Source organism: Euphorbia lathyris, chromosome 3, assembly GCF_963576675.1.
Source record: "Euphorbia lathyris chromosome 3, ddEupLath1.1, whole genome shotgun sequence".
NCBI classification, from domain to species: Eukaryota; Viridiplantae; Streptophyta; class Magnoliopsida; order Malpighiales; family Euphorbiaceae; genus Euphorbia; species Euphorbia lathyris.
In genome coordinates, this window is record NC_088912.1 from 66,437,167 (window position 1) to 66,457,549 (window position 20,383).

Consider the following 20,383-nt stretch of genomic DNA (forward strand, 5'->3'; position numbering starts at 1 on the left):
GGTCAGTGAAAATATTATTTGGTTCAATTTTACCTTTGGTCAGCCCTTGAGGGAATGACTCAGCGGCTGTATCTTGATCAGCGGGTGCTGAGTGTGGATCATCCTCGGTCAGCGGCAGATATCTTCCTACAGGGTTAGTTTCGTCGAACTCAACATGTACTGACTCTTCTAAAACTTGAGTTCGTTTATTGAAAACTCTGTATGCTTTGCTGTTTGTTGAGTAGCCTAAAAAGATAGCTTCATCAGCTTTTGAGTCAAATTTAGCCAGGCTATCTTTAGTATTTAAAATAAAACATTTACAGCCAAAGGCACGAAAGTATCCAATGTTGGGCTTTCGTCCTTTCCAAAGTTCGTAGGGGGTTTTCTTTAGTATAGGTCTAACAAGAGCCCTATTAAGAATATAGCACGTTGTGTTAACAGCCTCTCCCCAAAAATACTTTGGAAGCCTATGCTCACTCAGCATTGTCCTGGCTATTTCAACCAAGGTTCTGTTCTTCCTTTCAACAACCCCATTTTGTTGAGGTGTTCTAGGAGTAGAAAAATTATGGTCAATGCCGCTGGCTTCACAGAATTCAACAAACTATTGGTTTTTGAATTCTCCACCATTATCACTTCGGATGTGAGCCAATTTTAGGTCTTTGTCATTTTCAAGTTTTCTAACCAAATTTGAAAATGTCTCAAAGGTCTCATCCTTGCTACTCAGCAAGATGACCCAAGTGTACCGAGAGAAGTCATCTACAATGACCAAGGAAAATCTTCTTCCATCCAGACTCAGCGGCTGGACTGGACCGAAGAGATCCAAGTGTAGTAACTCTAACGGACGCTTAGTTGAGACAACATTTTTACTATGAAAAGATTGTTTGGTTTGTTTTCCAGCTTGGCAAGCGTGGCATAATTGATGTTTTCAAATCTAAGTTCAAGCAGTCCCTCAACCAATTGCTTTCTTGCTAATTTGGCCAGGAGGTCCATGCTTACATGACCAAGTCTCCTGTGCCATAGCCAGGAATTTTCTTCCTTTGAAACTAAGCATACAGTTTTTGAAAACTTTTTCTCTAAGTCTAGCATAAAGACATTATCAATCCGAGGGGCAGTTAAAATTAACTCATTTGTTTTTCCCTCGTATATTTTACATCTAGTAGCATCAAATATAACTTTTCTCCCATTGTCACATAGCTGAGCTACGCTGAGTAAGTTATATTTGAGTCCGCTAACTAGGGAGACTGACTCAATAGTAGGATTACCTCCGATGGTTCCTGACCCTACTATCTTACCCTTTTTGTTGTCTCCAAAACTTACGCTTCCTCCTCGTTTACGCTCAAACGTGATGAATTGAGTTTCATCACCAGTCATGTGCCTCGAGCATGCGCTGTCAATATACCACATCTTTGACTTCTCAGCACACCTCAGGCTTACCTGCATTGTAACTAGTTACTTTTAGGTACCCAATTCTTTTTGGGTCCTTGCTTGTTAGGTTCAACAGGTAAAGCATCATATTTTATTTTATGGCGGCATACTTGGACAGTATGGCCATTCTTTCCACAGAAGTCACATCTGACCGTCCGTTTAGGATTTTTCACTGACTGGTCAGCACCCCAGTGCTGAGCGTGCCAGCACACCTTTGCAGTGTGTCCTTTCTTCCCACAGAAGTCACACTGGACATTCCGCTGGGGATTCCATCTCCGCTGACCAGTACTTCGGTACTGAGCATTCAGAGGAATATTTCTTTTGTTTTGAACCTTTAGTTGGTTCTGGATATTTGTGACGTCCTTTCTCAGTTTCTTTGAATCTGATTGGACTTCAGAGACAGACTTATGTATGATCTCCATGTTATCATGCAAAGTTGAGTTGTCCTGAAGAAGGAATCTGAGGTCACTTAGCTTGACCTCTTCAACCTCGTAACAGCGCCTGCTGAGTGCTCTAATTTTCTTATTACACTTTTTGACAAGTGTATAGAGGTCACTTAGGGCATTACCCATTTCGTTTCTGAGCTGGAAAAGTGATATTACCTCATTTGATTGCTCCTCATCATCAGATGCAATGGAGGGGTCAGCATGCTCAGAGACGCACGGCTCAGCAAGTTCGTCAGCCATGAAGCATATTGTTGAGCGATTTCCGCAAGTGCACGGTTTCGCTTGTAGTAATAAAAATATCGATCCCACAGAGATACGTTTTTTAACGAAAAACTTATTTTTGAATTATTAATTTCGAACTTGTTAGATTTATTAAATGTAAATAAAAAGTGAAAATTGTTTAATTGAATTTAGGAAATTTGTTTAATTGAATTTGTGAACTTTGAGTATTTGAAAATGCAGGAATAAGATTTTATATTTAGAATAAATCGATTGTTAGAAATGTCTTCTGATTTAGGGATGAATTTTACAAAACAGGAACGCTTAGTTCTTTTTAGAAAAGAGGATTAAATGTATTCATTTACATTAAGCAAAGAAATCAACTTTAAACTTTGTACATTATGAAAATGTAATATCATAAGCTCCTTCAATGTATTGGGCTTTGAACTGCTTTCGATCTTAATCCAAAGTATCGTGCCCTAATCAACCTGGTACTAATCTTTAACATTAAAAGTACCAACTTGTTTAGGTTGTTCAACAAAGTTTCCTTGTAATGATTTTGAATTTAACTACGTTTTAATGAAAACACCAGAACTCACTTTAGTGGATTGGTTACCATAAGTGCTACTTAAAAATGAATTGAAGAGAACCAACTTTATTAGATGAAATATAAATTGAAACAAGTTTATAGAGAACAGAAAGCATGGAAACTTTTGACGATTGCAAGTGAAAGGTTGTCAATTCTTCCCTTGGGCTTCGTTAGAGTTTGTCAGACTCCGGGGCGGATCCTCTACTCAATCTTCTCATTGTATCTTCGTTATAGGGATGCGGACGGCCTCTACCAAAATGTAAACTAATAAGACTGAATCTAAACGCTACTGTGTTTGTAATTATACTATAAACAATGTGTGTACATCATATTGCTTTTTACAGAATCGAACTTCTAACTTTCGAAATGTTTTACTTAGAACTTAGACATAAGTTCTACGCTCTGATTCTATATCTATATTATAACATTTCATATCAACCCTTTCTCTCCATATCAACTCTTTATTTATAGGTGTTGAAGGGTTGTGTTTGAAGTGATGTGTTCCTTAGTTTAGAGTCGTGTCCGTTGTGAAAGGACGTCTTTATCCACTTGAACGAACGCGTTTCTTGGATTTTCAGCATGTGTAAAATGCTCTTTGTAAATTTTCTGCACTTACCGAGGATGGTAATCCGCGGCCGTGAATGACGTAGCACTGAGCTGAGCGACGGACGAAGGGGAGAAATAGTTAAACCACGCGTGTCGCGGCCGTGGGTTGAGGATCCACTGTCGCGGCCCGGCAGGTTTCCTTACTTCTTGCTTTCGTTCATGTCCTCGACTTGGCGCTTTCGATTTAATTCGTCTTTGACTCCTTTTGTAGGGTTTTTCTTCTGTTTTTGATCCTTTTTCGTTCCTATTTGGATTTTACCAAATATTCAGGCACCTTGCAAGAAAGAAAGATATTCGAAAGTAAAAGTAATCTAAACAGATATAAATAACATGAATTTGTAATAAAAATGATATAAATATTAATGATATTTTAGGTATATTTTGGGCTTAACACATATCTTTGCTGACTCGGTGGCCTTGATAGGGGTCAAAAACCCCTATCTTTGGGTACGGTTTTAGGACGGGTTTTAGCATTATTTAGTTAATAAGCGAGCATTTCTCGCATTTAAATGCTTTTGTGTGAGTTAGTTAGGAATTGGAAACGTTTTATTTATTTTTCGTTGTTTAGGTTCGTTTTATGACCAATTTAGGCAATTACGGCCAAAATAGCATACATAGTATAATTCCATTATCTTTTGAAGCTAATTGGTCCGTCAAAAGTCGCACCAAACGAAGCGTTTGCTCAAAATAAGCGATTGGCGGGTCAATTTAGCCTTTGGACTAATGTTATCTGGAGTTTCTGTACATGCGCAGGTATAAGTTCAGACGAAAAAGGCATCGACGGCATTCGGCAAGCACGCGGGGGCATACCGGGCAAGAATGCTCGATGAGCGAGCCTCCGTAGGCCATGCCTGCTCGCCGAGCAGGCCTTTGGAGGCCTGCTCGGGCGAGCAGGATGCCTACTCGCCGAGCAGACCGCCAGAGGCCTGCTTGCCGAGCAGCTCGCCCTGCTCGACGAGCAGACCTGCGGGAATTGGTCAAAAAGACCAATTCTGCCCCCACGATGCCACGACGGACCCCACGACTTCCTACCTACATAAGGACATGAAAATAGGTCAAAAAGAGGGCCGAGCCACGCCTATAAATAGAGTTTTTCCAATGTAAATTAGTATCTTTTTTCATCTTTGTAATTTTCTTAGCTCTTCTTCATCTTGAGAAATCCTCTCCACCTCCTCCATATCCTTCAAACCTCCATTGAAGACACCTCCGAAGCTCCGTTCACCGAGGATTGCTCAAGCTCCATCCTTAAGTCCTAGGAAGACGCCTGCATTGGTAGACAGGTTCCCTGAAAGGGATTTTTCTTCGTTTATATTCTGTCTAGCCTCTGATACATGTTATGAATCCTAGGCTCATTGTAACTTCGTGACAATACTTTCATCTTTGATATATATTATAGTTCTTGTTCATTCAATTGTTTTAATGCTTTAATCTTTGTCTTACGCTTTGTCTGATTGGTTTAACTCATTTGATAATCCCAAAATCAAGTTGGCACATATTGCGAGCTGAATCTGACCTAGTCAGTGCCTATAGGATTGACGACCCTATAGAAGATTAAGCCCAAATTGCTGAGCCTTAGAGCTAGTTTCGGACTTACAAGGGAATCACGAACTAGGAACTTTAGGAGGATAGGTCGGGTTAATCGCCTCGGACACAAGTGACTTAGGTTTTAATTCAATTGCTTAAATAATCTATTTTCATTATCATCGTATCCCTTTATGTTCCTTCGGATAATTGCATTGGTAAAAGATCACTTAGGAGTAGTTTAACTTAATTAGGGGTAGAGTAACTTAATTAGGCGTAGAATAACTTAGTTAGAATCAGATAACTTAGCTAGGAATAGTATAATTCAACCTAGGAGTAGATTAACTTAGAAAAACCAACTCAAAACCCCCTAAGCCTAGATAACACCTGAAACCAAGTAACTCGATACTTGCAGAAATAAATCCTGTGGACAATAACCTGGACTTAACCAGAATTTATTACTTAATAACGACGGGGTAGACTTATCCCTAAGATCGGCCTCGCTCCACAACCGCGCGAGATCGCGTCAGGCCTCAGCTTCTGTTGATAAAGACTCATCACTATCGCTCCATGTTGCCACCATTGCCTTTTTGCCGTTCTTCTTATCTTTCCTCAGCGTGGGGCAGCTTGACTTGATATGGCCCGTTTGATGACATTCAAAGCATGTAATGGGCTTTGAGTTGTCCTTCTTGTATTTGCTGTCACTGGACTCAGCTTTATACTTATCAAACTTTCTGTAAGGCTTCTTAGAATATTTGTCATTCTTCATGAACAGCCTTTTCATCTTCCTTGTGAACATAGCCATCTCTTCATCATCTGTTGAGCTCCCATCAGTGGAGTCAGCTTTCATGACAAGAGACTTCTGCTTCTTGTCTTCAGACTTTTCCTTCACCTCGAAGTTTTTCATTGATATCTCATGGGTCAGCAGTGAGCCGATGAGTTCATCGTATTTGTAGGTGGTTAAGTCCTGAGCTTCCTCAACAGCGGTCTTCTTTGCTTGCCAGTCTTTAGGAAGACTCCTGAGTATCTTTTTGACTTGTTCTTCCTCAGTGAAGATCTTCCCAAGTCTCTTGAGCTCATTTATGATGTTTGTAAACCTTGCATCAGATATTCCCTCATTATTGTTCATTTCGAACAGCTCGTACAGTCTCATCTGCTGGTTCACCTTGGACTCCTTTACTTTATTGGTTCATTCGTAGGTGACCTCCAACTTCTTCCAGATCTCTTGCACCGACTCACAACCTGAGATTTTATTATATTCTGCAGCATCGAGCGCACAGTGAAGCATATTTATAGCCGAAGCATGATTTTGTAGCTTCTTGAGATCATCCTCTGTCCATTTGGCCTCAGCTTTAACAACTGTTGGGCCAGCCACAACTTTGACAGGTACAAATGGACCTTGGACTATGGATAGCTAGCAACTCATATTTGTAGCCTGAATGAAATTTTTCATCCTATTCTTCCAGAAGGTATAGTTAGACTCGAAGAATAAGGGAGGCCGAGTAATGGACAGCCCCTCAGGTAAGATCTGAGTTGTTTGGTTTCCTGGGAGAAACCGAGTGCTGTTTTCGCCCATAGTGGGGATCAGCTCAAGGTGGTTAAACCTTTTACAGTGAGCTTTTAAGCTCTGATACCACTTGTTGGTCCCTTATAATGTTACAAGTATAGTTCCAGGGGGGGGGGTTAGGAACTATTTAAAAAATTTAAGTTAGGGCAGACTTCTTTTTCGTGAGAAAAATGTTTTAACAGCGGCGTTGAGTGAATAGCAAGATACTGGCTTAGTCAACTAGTGACTAGGTCAGTTTCTTTACTTGAGTCAGGAGATAGCACTTAGAGTCTATTCCTAAGCTCAGATATTCAATGCGCATAACTCAGCTTGACCTCTTTACTTGGTCAGTTTTTGTTTAAGCAAGCAATAAATATATAAAGGAGTTTAAGGTTAGAAATATGTTACTCAGCAGATTTATCCAGGTTCGGCCTCCAAGCCTACGTCTTGTCCCCGGAACACGTTTCGAGATTTCGAATTCTCTACTGAGCTCTTTAACGGTAGAGCATCAAACCTTTTACAATCTTAGCAACTGAGTATAACAAGAGTACCTTCCTCTATACCTCTACTCAATCCTAATCTCTCGCTGAGTACTATAACCGAGTACTCAGCCTCTCCTTTCTAATCTCTAGAAATGATAAGTGTTTGTCCTAAACAATGATTGCTAAGACACCTTAGATGATTGAATAATCACTCTAGACTTTTACACAAAAGATATGAAATTTAGTGTAAGATTGCTTTGCTTTTTCTTGCAGAACTTTGCGTAGAGATTTGGTCAGCGTAATGGCTTGACCAAGTTCTGTGTTGAATGAAGCAACTGAAGGGCTCTATTTATAGAGACGTCTGAGGCATCGGTCATTTCGCATTTCGAAATAACCGTTGGAGGGAAACGGCTTCCTGTCGTTGTCATCATGTCTTGCTCAAAGCTCTCGACCAATCAGATTTGAGTATCTTCTGTCCTCGGTCAGCTTTTGGTCAGCTCGGCAGAATGTCTCTTCATTTATGGTAAGGTCAACTAGACAGCATTCTGTGTCGTTTGAACTTTACCCAAAGTGGAAACACTTTGTCTGGAAGTTGTTCTTAGCCAGCTGCTGTCTTGTACTCTTTGTCGAATCAACTCAGCAGCTTCGTCCCGAAGTTGTTCCACGAAGGTCTTCTAGATCCTTCTTCCGCTGAGCTGCGTTTTGTACATAACGACAGCGTTTTGACATACGCGGGTCGAGTTGCCTTCAACTGTTTGACTTGGGCTTTGACTTCCGTATTGGGCTTTGGGCCTTTTAAACTTTGTGTCTTATAAACAGTTTTAACTCAACATTGAACAAACACATTAGTAGAATAAATCAAAGCATTTAAACTTAGTGTGTTTAGAATATGTTTTTAATTATACTTAAACAATTTTGTCAAATCAAAATTATGTGGAAAGGTGTTTCAACAGTTTTGTGCCTGATAGACAGATGGTGGATAATGTCATTATTGCATAGGAAATGGTTCATTCGATGAAAGTTAAAAAGGGGAAGCATGGTGTTGTGGCTTTAAAACTTAATCTGGAGAAAGCCTATGATCATCTTAACTGGAGTTTTCTTCTTGAGTGTCTGAGGTTAGCTGGGATCCCGGAGGATTAGAGGAGGTTAATTGAGGTTTGTATTACTTCTTCAGTGTTTCAAGTTATAATAAATGGGGATATGTCGGATGATTTTACTCATTCTTGAGGCATTCGTCAGGGTGACCCTATGAGCCCTTTCTTGTTCCTTATTTCTATGGAGAGGTTGACTCACCTTATATAGGAGGTTGTGGTCATTAGGAGATTCCATCCCGTGTCCATTAACAAGTTTTGCCCCCGATGACACACTTGTTCTTTGCGAATGATGTGATTATTTTTATCGAAGGGAGTGAGGAGCAAATTGGTGTGATTATGGATATCCTCAATTGCTTTTGCTTTGCTTCAGGGCAAAAAGTTAACATCCAAAAGTCTCGGATGATGTGTTCTAATAATATGGAGCAAAGTCTCTGTAGACGGTTGAGTGAGATGTCGGGCATTCCTCTTACTAAATCTTTGGGAAAATATCTTGGGATTCCGCTCCATAGTGAGAGAGTGTCTAAAGCATCTTTCAAGGATGTATTTGACAAAATTAATAGTAAGTGTGCTAATTGGAAAGCGAAATCGCTTTCTCTTGCGGGTCGTCTTACTTTGATTCAGTCGAAATTGCGCGGCTCCTAATCATATTATGCAAGCTTATCGTCTTCCTGAACCAGTGCTTAATGGGTTAGATAAAGTTAATCGGCGCTTCCTATGAGGGGACTCAAAGGAGGGAAGGAAAATTCATCTTGTTCCTTGGAAGGAGGTTTGTCAACCTAAAAATATGGGTGGCCTTGGGATTAGACAGGCTAGGGATAATAATAAAGTGTTGTTAATGAAACTCCTTTGGAGGATGTGGCAATCTCCGTCTGCGTTGTGGGTCCGGCTCCTATGCGGGAAGTATAGGAATGATAGGATTTTTGGGGAGCATAAGGAAAAAATTCAGGTCTGTTCCTTTTTATGGAAAGGGGTTAATGCGGTCTTTTCAGAGTTCTGCACTGGTATTGGTTGGTCGGTTGGTAATGGTAGATTGATTAGTTTTTGGAATAATGTCTGGTTAGGGAAGCGACCTTTGTTGGAGATTTGTACTGTTCCTCCATCACCGGAGCTGCTAAATTGGAGAATTACGGATGTTGTGGCTGAGGATGGGGCGTGGGATTAGTCTAAATTTGATCGTTTTTTTATCTTGAAACTCTCCTGAGAATCCAGGGAGTTAAAGTTAGTAGTTTGGAGGAAGATGGCGATACTCACTATTGGGCGTTTACTAATAACGATGCTTATTCTTGTAAATCCGCGAATGAGGCCTTTAATCGCGATCTGGATGCTCCCCCTTCGAATCTTTGGAAGGTTATTTGGTCCTTGAAGGTGCGTTATCGTATTAGGAGTTTTCTTTGGCTTTGTGCTAAGAATAGGCTCCTGACGAATGTTGAAAGAAATTGACGCCATTTGGTGGACTCTGATGTTTGTAGTAGATGTAAAGCTCATGCAGAATCTAGTTGCCATGTTCTTAGAGATTGTGTTGGTAGTGCGGCCGTGTGGAGAAAAGTTCTGACTGGAGAGTGTCTTTCTGCCTTCTTTTCCTATTCGGAACAAGACTGGTTCAGAAAGGGTATTGAAGGGAAGCTGTTGGCTGGACTCGAGCATGGAGTAATTTTGTTTGTTGTGGTCTACCACCAAATTTGGCATTGGAGGAATGTAGAGGTGTTTGGAGAGGGAACTGTTTTCATTCCTAATATGCTGGAGTTCTTCTTCAGAAAAATTAAAATAATAAATGAAAATTTTAAGGTAGATAGTTTGGCCGGGTCTAACCAAGGGGCGGTTGTTCATCTGTTAGGTTGGGGAAGACCAGGTGAGGGGGTGGTGAAGTTGAATACCGATGGGTCGTGTAAAGAGAACGGGAGAATTGCTGCTGGTGGTGTTTTGAGAGATGCAGGAGGTGCTTGGTTGTTGGATTTTTTCTGAGAATCTGGGCTTGGATTCTTCGTTTATTGCAGAACTCTAGGGTATCTTTTCAGGACTTAGGATGACAGAGGATCTGGGAATTAGAAAGCTGCTCGTGGAGTCAGACAATCTCGAAGCGGTTAATATGATTTCGGATAAAAGGACTCTGTGTTTGGGGAGCCAGAATTTAGTTAAAGCAATTAGAAGAATTTGCTCCACTTTCGATACTGTCAATTTTTTCCATGTTTACAGAGAACAAAATCGGGTGGCGGATCGGCTTGCTGCGGAGGGCCATGAAAGGGCCTTGGGCATGTCTACTTTCTCTTCTCCCCTGAGTTCATGTTGTCTTTGCTTTTTGAAGATAATGTGAGAGTTAGCTTTCCTCGGCTAATCCCGAACTAGTGTGTTGTGGTGTTTTGTTTTTTATTTTTCTTTTCCCTACCAAAAAAAAAATATATATATATATAAAAGAAAACAAAAAAATTTATATCTTTGTGTCGTTTTATTGCTTTTTATTTTTAGTATTTATCTTAAAAAATTATTTTTCCGACTGACCTGTCAAGTAACGTTGGGGCCCAAGACTGTTGTTTTTATTTTTAGTCATTGTAACAGTCGTCAATCGTTTTTCGTTTAGAATTCAAGTAATTCAGACACTATATTTATTTATTTTATTCAATTACCATTTTACTCTTTGATAATTAGCTTCTCTGACACGCCCACATTATTTTTTACCATTTTTAATCCCCGCAAACGCGTATCAAGATTGAAAATTGGGATACTTCAAAAATATCGCCAACACATATATTTTTATTTTTAATAGTATAAAAAGTTATTCATTATTATGACTTTATTAAAAAATAAAGTAACAATACTGCAAAAATTATTGGTAAAAAATAATAAAAGAAATTATAATACCAATATAATATTTAAATTATCAATTATAAAATTAATTTAAAGGTATATAATATTTTGCGTAATATAGGGATCTTCGACTTATGTAATTAATTCAAATATTTTTTTTGATAGAAATTGGGCCGAGACAGAACTTGGACGGGGTGAGTACCCGTGGCCTAAGAATTGACAAATCCGCAATATATTAATAAACGAAAAATGAGTGTTTGAACAAGAGAAGAGGAAGAAGAATAAACAAAAAGAAGGGAGAGAAGAAAAGTTTAGAAAAGTCAAGAAAAACACAAGTGAGAAATATTATAAATGTCATCATTGTAAGGGTGATGTCTATGAGGAAAATGGAATTTTTATTTGATATTTCAAAATCACTTTTAGTTTTGTGAAATGAAAATAAAATAAAGTCTCTCCACCGAATTTATTGAATGTTTTTATTTAATAAACAATTGATCTTGACAATGGTTGATAATAATATATGGTATATTTCTCATATATATATCTGTTTGTGCTTAAAATTCTTGATATTTAATTATTGATAATTATTAATTAAATTAATAATAAGAGAAACAATGTATTTTTCCGTACGTGAGAGGATTTGTGGAATAAGCATTTTGGGTTTTAATTGATAATTAAAAATTTGTAGATTCTTTTTTTTTGAAATAAAGCTATTTATTAAGAATCATTGTTTAACAAATCAACAAATGAAGGTGGGCAGTCCCACTCAGTGCGAACAGACTTGGAACAGACAGCTTTAGCAAGAGCATGAGCTACCACATTCGCCAAACGCTTAACAAAAGAAATAGAACAAGCTACTAATTCTTTTAAGAATACCCTACAATCCTCAATTACTCGGACGGATTTAAAAATTTGTAGATGAAAGCATAATATCATGAGAAAAGAAGCGGTAAAAGACAAGAAAAAGGAATATTAATTAATATTATAATATGAAGAAAGCAAGGCAAACTCTAATAAAGAAAGAGAGCTTGCTGTTATTCTTATACAATAGAGTAGAAGAAAGAAAGAGATGAAAGTCAAGCAGTGGAAGAAGAAGCTGAGACAGCAGAAGAAGAATAATCACAAAAATCGAAGCCATACCAAACATCATCTGGTACGAAATGGTTATATGTGAAAGTGATAGTTCTTGTTGAATATCCGTAGACTGTTATTGTTTCTGGTTTCCAACCATCATAGCCACTCCTTTTCACGTACAGGTAGCAAATATCGTTCACACATGGTCCATTTGATATGTCAAATGTGTCTTGTGAGCATCTATCAAATGTCGATGAATATGGATCATTCAGTCTATGAATATACACCTGCATTCATTCCATTTCATATTACTTAATTATTCTTCTGCATAACATAACATATACATTCAAATTTTGTCACATGGTTATAATTCATTCATTACCTCATTTTCATATGCATCTCCGAACACAAGACTTATTTCATCACTTGTGGACCTGGGTGATGAACAGCTTGTAACAATTTCTACTGTGTAACTACACCCTCTCCCCACACTCTGTGTAGTATTCTTGACCTTGAAGGATGTGAATGTCTGAGGCAGATTGTTGATTGGCCTACATTCTGAAAGGCTGAATAGCAAGGCTAACAACCCCAAAAATGTTATTGCCCTTCCTTTGCTCATCTTCCTCAAATTAAAACCACTAAGAGATTCTTTTGTTTTCTGTGTTTTGTGACTTATGAATTCGACTCGCATACCTTTATATACTGCAAACAAGGATACATCTGTCTTTTCATTTCCTCTCATTCCAGAGGCCTCTTTTCGGAATATTTCCATAATTTATAATAATTTCTTTTTTTAAATAAATCTCATTAATATGTTTCACACCAATTTTTGTAAAGGGTTTCATTTCCAATCAAGTATACTAAAGTTACTTTGGAATGGATCTCTGTTTATGTCCTAACTCAGCTCAGGCTAAGAGAATAATATTCAAATCAGGGTTTCAGATTGAGTTAGGTTAGACTAAGGGGCGTTTGGTTCACATGAGGTAAGGGAAAAGGAATGGAGAAAGGAAAACCAAAGGAAAGAAAAGGAATAAGCATTGATTCCTCTATGTGTTTGGTTATGTTTAGGAAAGGGAATGCAATTTCAAACCTCTTGAATTTTTGAACTTTCAGATTTCTAGAATTTCAAACAATTCTTGAACTTCAAAAATTATTAAATTCTAGAAATTTTGGAACTTGAATTTAAAAGTTTTGAAATTCTAGAAATTTTGGAAGTTCAAAAATTCTGGAATTTTGAAAATTCTAGAATTCCAGAATCCAGAAATTCTGGAATTTCAAAAATTCTAAAATTTTTAAAATTCTGAAATTTTAGAAATTTCAAAAATTTTGGACTTTTTGAAAATTTTGGAATTTCAAAAATTTCAGAAATTCAGAAATCCTGGAATTTCATAAATTTCAGAGATTTGTGGTTCGATAAAATAAAAAGAACAAAAAATTAGGAAAGCGAATCCAATTCCCTACAAGATTTGGGGTAATGGGTTAACTTAAAGTGAGGTAATCCTATAATCTAAAATGGGTAAAGGAATGAATTTTTTTGTTAAACAAACAAGAACAAAGAGAATGAAACTCTCCCATTCCCATTCCCATTCCTAAAGACCCCGAACCAAACGCCCCCTAAAAGAATTATAATTCCAAAATTCAACTCAACTCAACCCACCCGATTAATATAAATATATTAAACTATATAATTATAAAGGGAAAATTACAAAACTAGGTCAAATGGGAGGCCCATTTACATATTAAACCCATTTACTCAACCTACTACATATCTAGACTGGTTTTATGTGACTTTCCCATAATACCCCTAACCTTCCCACTTCCTCCCTTACGCGAACGTTCTCTCTCCTCTTCTCCTTGGTTGCGCGAAACGGTGGCAGCTCCTCCATTAATGATTCCAAGACTTTTGATCTTCCTATCTTCCTTTAAATTCTACGAAATCTGGTTCATTTCTCCAAATCACAATGAATTTCTCTTCTTCCTCTCTTCATCTCTTGATTCTGCAACTTCCTAATCCTAGAAAACGAAGTCATGGTTCTTCATCTTCCATTTCCTGCTCGTTCGAAAAAATGGTGATTCTACGTTATTTTCATCGTTTTTCCCAGTTTATCATATTGGGTTCATCAAAAAATGTAAGTATATGGTGTTTTTTCTGCGTTTTCCCCCATAAATCCACTTAGCATATGCGGTTATCGCGAGGTCTTCGGGGAGAAATTTATCGATTTCACTTCGCGAAACGCTGATTATGCGAAGTTTGCGAGGTAATTCGATAAATTTCTCTCGCAGACTCCGCGAATTCAGCGTTTCGCGAAGCCAGAGCGTCACATTTCTCCTCGCAGACTCCGCGAAATCATTGTTTCGCGAAGTCAGAGCGTCACATTCCTTGCACATTTATGTTCGCATACTTAGCGAATCGTCGTTTCGCGAAGCCAAATCTTCCTTTTTTTCTGACTAACACGATTAAATTTTTCTGAAGGTGGTTGAATACGTAATATTCATTCCTGGAAGCCGGCGTGTTAGGGTGCCATGAGAGACATCCATTCGAAAACGCCTGGACTTTCAACCGTCAGTTGTGAATAAGAGTCTACACTGTGGGACACGTCCATCCCTCTGTGGTTCATAATAGCCTATGTGTAATGAAGTGATTTGTTAGGAGTTTATTGTGGCAATCTTAGTGAATAGTAGCCTATGTATTATGAGATGATTTGTTAAGAGTTTATTGTGGCAATCTTATTGTAAATTTTGATAATGTTAGAATCCTTTGTTGTTTGTCATTTTTTGTTATATACCACTTCGCGAATTAGCTACAAAACATATCCAGGCTTCGCATACGCGAATTAAATTCATCAAATAAATCAAACTATAGCTTCGCAGGCTTCGCATATGCGAACTAAATTCATCAATTATTATGAACATTAGCTTCGCAGGCTTCGCATAATATGGAATTTGCGAAGTCAGACGGGAGGGGACGAGACACGCGTAAATATTGAGGGTATTATGGGAAAGTCACACAAAATCAGTCTAGATATGTAGTAGGTTGAGTAAATAGGTTTAATATGTAAATGAGCCTCCCATTTGACCTAGTTTTGTAATTTTTCCAATTATAAATCATAAAAATGCTACAAATTAAAATTTAGTTAATTTTTTTTTTTTTTGGTAAGAAGGGAAGAAAAAAAACAAACAAACAAAAACCTAACCCGGGTTATAATATAATAAAATTCAACCAATAAACTTTTAAATTAAAAAAAAAAATTAACAACATAATAAGGATTATAATCTAGGTATGAAAAAATATATACAATATATAAAGGCTGATCGATATTTGGATTTTGAGATAAATTTTAAATTCAATTCTTTTTAGGGTAAATAATTTATTAGTCCATTTTTTTTGCATCACACACTGTTTAGTCCACTGGTTTTGAAAAACATGGTCTTTCTGTCTATTTTTTTTCTAGATTTTTAACAATTCTATTTGACATAAACAGACATATAGAAAATAACAGATTAATATGACCATTTTGTATTTACTATGACTGTCTTGAAAGCTAGGATATATGTTCGGTTAACAATCTAAAAAATAGACAAAATGACTAAATAGTTAATATTGACAAAAGATAGCATCTTATAATGTATTTTTCAAAATAAAGTGACCAAATAGTATGTTAGATAAAAAAAAAAATGGAACTAATAAATTATTTATTTATGGACTTGAACGAGTTTTGAGCTAAATAATACGTTCAAATAAATTAGATTAATACGTTAAAGACAAGTTAGTTACCTTTTAAGTGGGTTTCTTAACGGACTTGAAATTTTTAACAATTAAAATCAAAATGTGTAGTTTGGGATTTGAATTCGAACTCTTTAACTTAATGGACTTGAAATTTTTAACAATTTAAACCAAACCTAATTGGTTCAAAAGGTCAATAATAATAATAACAATAATAAGTTTTGCTTTATTTCCCTGGTAATTGGGGGTTTGGTGGAGAGTGGACAGAAGGTGGCCAATTGTAGACAAATTGCAGCATGGGGCAGTTTTATTGAGGAGGAAAGCCATAATTTTATTTGTTTGTGTATGCATTGCATGCTTAAATTATCAAACCCCAATTATAGTTTAAAGGCAAACCCACGTTTTTCTTTTTCTATTTTTTTTGGGGGGTTACAGATGAGAAGTCCAATTCAATCAAATAATATTACTTTACTTTCATTCATTATTTTGCACATTATCCATGCAATGCAAGATACCGGTAATTTAGTTCACCACTTTTTTTTTTTTTTTTTTTTGAAGATAAAAACACTTTATTAAAGAATACATCCTAGGGTAGAATGCTTCGAATGAATGCATGACTAAGACTATGCAAAAAAGAATTAGCATAGGAACATGTATTGCGTGCCAAAGCATAAGCAACACCGTTCGCTAACCTTGAAACAAACTTCACCCAAAATCTAGGATGGGTAATAAATAACTCTCTAATATCTCTAATGATTTGACCATATTCTGTTAAATCCTTTCGTTGTGCCAGAACAGAATCAATGACCGTCTTAGCATCTGACTCAAAAATAACAGAACTATAACCAAGTGACAAGACCCAACCAATGCTCTCGTTTAGTGCGAGGGCTTTGCCATTTTTGCTGAGACCTCTCCTAATGCATGTTTAGTATATCCCTAAAGAAATGTCCCTGTGCAATCCTGAATAACCGCACCAGCACCTATTATTCCTTCATTCACGAACATGGTTGCGTCTAAAATGCATTTGACGGCGTCACATGGAGGCGGCTGGTGTGTTAAATATGGACGCTAGCAAGTGCACTAGGTCGGATGTAGTATTTAGCAAGACCAAGTGTCGTATTCCACAGGGATTGGACTCTAGTAAGAAGAACAAGTTACCTTAAGTGTTAGATATGATTCTTGAATGGATGAATAATGTGTGGGATCTTAACATAAACAAAAACAAGCGAATAATGAAATAAATGAATCCAAGATGAACAAGCACAGATCTAGCCATACGCCTAACGAACAACTGTGCCTAACTTTTATCGCTAAATGAAGTAGATCTATATTCCTGAGTTGGGTCTCTCCCTCATCGGTCACTAAGGTCCGGTGTCCCATTTCCAAAGATACTAAGTAAGTAACATTAACCAAATGTCCTTGTGCTAACATACAAACAAGCATTAAGTAACAGAGAGCATTCATAAAGAAACCCCAATATGTGGTAGTTTTCGTGTCCGTCCACTACAACATATGCCGATTAGCTGTTTCCATTACGTCGGAGCACCGTCGTGTCATCCTTGGTAACCATAAAATAGACTCGATCTTAATCTATTCTTTAAGCATGCTAATAACACTCGATCATGGATAAAAATACTTCATTCATTGATAAAAGATACTTACAGCCGCCGTTTAAATGGCTGGCTAGGCCTGCAGAAGAACTACTCACTCATTGTCATGAGTGAACAACTTGTTCTTTCCAAAAACATTCTTCCAACGGAAAATAAAAACTAGTGGTGGCGGTAATGCCGAGGTACCTATTACAATAATATTCCTTCTATTTATACTCCCCTTACATCAACCCTAATTACAAGGGTAAAAAGTCACAAAATGGTAAAAACAATAACAAGTAAACAATCCTCCTACACTTGGCGCAAGATGGGAAGCTATCTTGCTTTCCACGTTTTTCTCTCTTTCTCTCTCCTGTAGCTTGCTCGACCCGCGCGTTTATCCATTTTCCTTCCAAATGACCCGTTAATGCCGTTATTTAAGCTGTTCTGTTCTACTGAAAGGCTGTTCGTGAGGATTCCTTCTTGAACTGTAATTTCTGCCTGTTTCTTCCATTTCTGGTTGAAAACTAAAACTTTGAAGCTCTTTTCCATGAGTGATCATCCTCATAAATTTGCTCTTTTTACTCGCATCAGTGGCTTCCACCTATCTTGTTGTTGCCGTTCACTGCTGTTCCCGTGGGGGGAAGTCCTCTCCTACGTGCTTCTATTGACGACCACGAGCTACCAGAAGTTGATCAATTATTTTGCTAAACCAGCAGTGGGCGTCCCGTCCGATACCTGTCAGAGTGCTGTCGTTCAACTGCTCGATGCAGATTCCTTCTATCAGCAGTGCTCCCATCACAATGACCCTCCCGAACTAGTAAGCGCCACTGTTGATGCTCAGATTGGGTTTCTGCTCGCTCTTGTGATCGTTGCTCGGGATTCCCAGTGTCTAGCTCGACTTCTTGTGGCTATTCTATGTCAATTGTCCCAGCATCGTAGCAGATGTCTCCCGCCATAGCCCTTGCCGATAATTCTCCTGTCTCCCAACGCACCAGCTCCCTGATGTTCTGGCGATTAGAAGAATTAATGGTGCTGTCAGCAACGTCCACCAAAGTACCTGCAAAACAGTAGATGTTAGTTCCACCAACGGGCCTCATTTGCCTATTCTCCCCATCGACTCCCACACCTCCACCACTACTCCCAGGAACACCTCCCTCGGCACAACATCTTCACTACCGCGCTTCTTTGATCTTTGTGCCTACTGCCACTCTTCTACATACCAGACAGCCAAAGCAATTGTTTTAGCAGGTCTACTTACTGTTTGTTGCCATAGAATATTGTTCCTGGCATGCCAAATGGCCCACAGAACAACAATGCTTTTTTGAATTTCATGATCAGGAGAGGAGGCTAGCATTTGTAATGCCCAATCTTCAATATATTCCCATTCTTCCCCGAGGGGTGGTAAATCAACAGCCTGCCAACATTATTTTGCAAAGGTACAACCAGCAAACAAATGCCAACCATGCTCAACATCATTTGGGCAAAGAAAGGCAACTAATTGATATAGGAACTCTTCTACTAGCAAGTGTAGGGCGTAACGGTAAAATTCCTGTCATTAGTTTCCACACAAATAGCTTCAGCTTCGGTGGTAATTCTTGCTTCCACAACACTTTCCACCCTTCCTCTTCACTTATAGTAGCATGATCTTCTGCTTGCAATTTGTATCCTGATTTGGATGAGTACACTCCATCCCTTGTGTAATGCCAGATTAATCTATCATCGTTGGTAGAGTAAGGAATAACCATCCTACTAATAGCCTTTGCAGTGATCTCACTAAAGTACGTCTCTAGTTTACCACGATCCCATACTCTAGTTCCTAGAATAAATAGTTCGCCCACCAGTATTTCTCTACCTGCCAAATTCTCAACCAGTTCAGACCATAATCTCTAATGATTCCATATCTATGTCTCTTGGTGGGCTACAACCTGATCCCCTCTTCCAATACACCACCTCAACCCTTCTTTCAACAGATTAATAGAATTGCAAACACTTCTCCAAACAAAACTGGGGTTAATGCCTAATTTGGAGGATAAGAAAGTTCCTCTAGGGTAATATTTAGCTTTAAACATGCGACTCACTAAAGTGTCAAGCTCATTAATCAGCTTCTAACCTTGCTTCCCTAATATGGCCAAATTGAACTCCCTCAGTTCACGAAATCCCATCCCACCCGAGCTTTTCTTTTCACACAATCGGTTCCAATCAAACTAGTGGATCTGACTACTCCCATCTTCCTTTGTACCCCACCAAAATGAATTCATCATTTTCTATAGCTCATCACAAGTAGATTTAGGCAGCATAAACGTGCTCATACATAACATAGGGAGTGCCTGAGCTACAGATTTCAAAAGAACCTCCTTCCCAACAGATGATAGGAACCGAAAATTCCAATTACTAAGTCGTTTCGACAACCTTTCCTTGAGGAAACCAAAAATAAAACGTTACCTCAAAAGTAATATCAATCCAATTATTGGTTGCAACTTAGCATTCCAATACCATATTCGCTTGCATCTCTTTGTAGAAGTGGAAGTCTAGTAATCTCAGTTACCTCACTAATCAACCATCCATGTAGTATAAAATTATTCAGGCTTAATACATTATGGCCCTTGGCGAAAATTTTAATTTACTCATGTCTTATTAACCATCTAAATTTGCTCACAATGACATAATTAGCCTCTAAATCCTATATGATAGAGCAAAGTGGAGATTTAAATAAGTTGAAGCCTATATCATTCTAGGTGATGCGATGATTTCCAAACCGAGCTTGCTGGACTCACTAATTGTCTGATAAGACAAAAAAAGTAGTCATGGAAAGGGCCAGAACCCGATGACTCCACTCCCAAACCTAAGTTAGTGAAGAGTATATGAGCTTAGGTGAGCTAGAAGAATGAATGAGTCAGTACCTTTTTAATGTTGTTTATAGTAGATTCAAGCACTGCTCTATATTTTAGTGGGTGGCCACATGACACTTTCTTAATGGGTGAGTCAATAGCGGCTACGTTTAAGGACACGTTATGTTCTGCTTATTCCACCAAGAAATGAGGGACATTGTATGTGTTCTCTTTAAGACTCTATTTGGCTGGGCCACGTGTGAATGCCGATTACTCTTATGAGTAAGGCTGTCTCATTGGTCCATGTGTACCCCTATATATTAGTCTGGTATCAGATGCGTGACACGTCTACTCCAGGATCTATCCTCTAGAAGTATATGAACCAGCCGACATTGAAGACCTTCGACAAGGACCTGCTATTGATTTTGCGGATTACCTCACACGGGATCTACAGCT

The 20,383-nt window shown here is 38.1% G+C and overlaps 1 protein-coding gene across 1 annotated transcript; it reads right to left on the minus strand.

The window, feature by feature from the left end:
* Positions 1–11,664: 11,664 nt before the first annotated feature.
* Positions 11,665–12,563, minus strand: LOC136221580 (embryo-specific protein ATS3A-like). The gene is made up of 2 exons (XM_066008958.1): positions 12,166–12,563; positions 11,665–12,070 (listed from the first exon to the last, which is right to left on the minus strand). The coding sequence occupies exons 1-2, from the start codon at positions 12,553–12,555 to the stop codon at positions 11,786–11,788; spliced, it is 675 nt and encodes a 224-aa protein (XP_065865030.1). The 5' UTR covers positions 12,556–12,563; the 3' UTR covers positions 11,665–11,785.
* Positions 12,564–20,383: the final 7,820 nt, after the last annotated feature.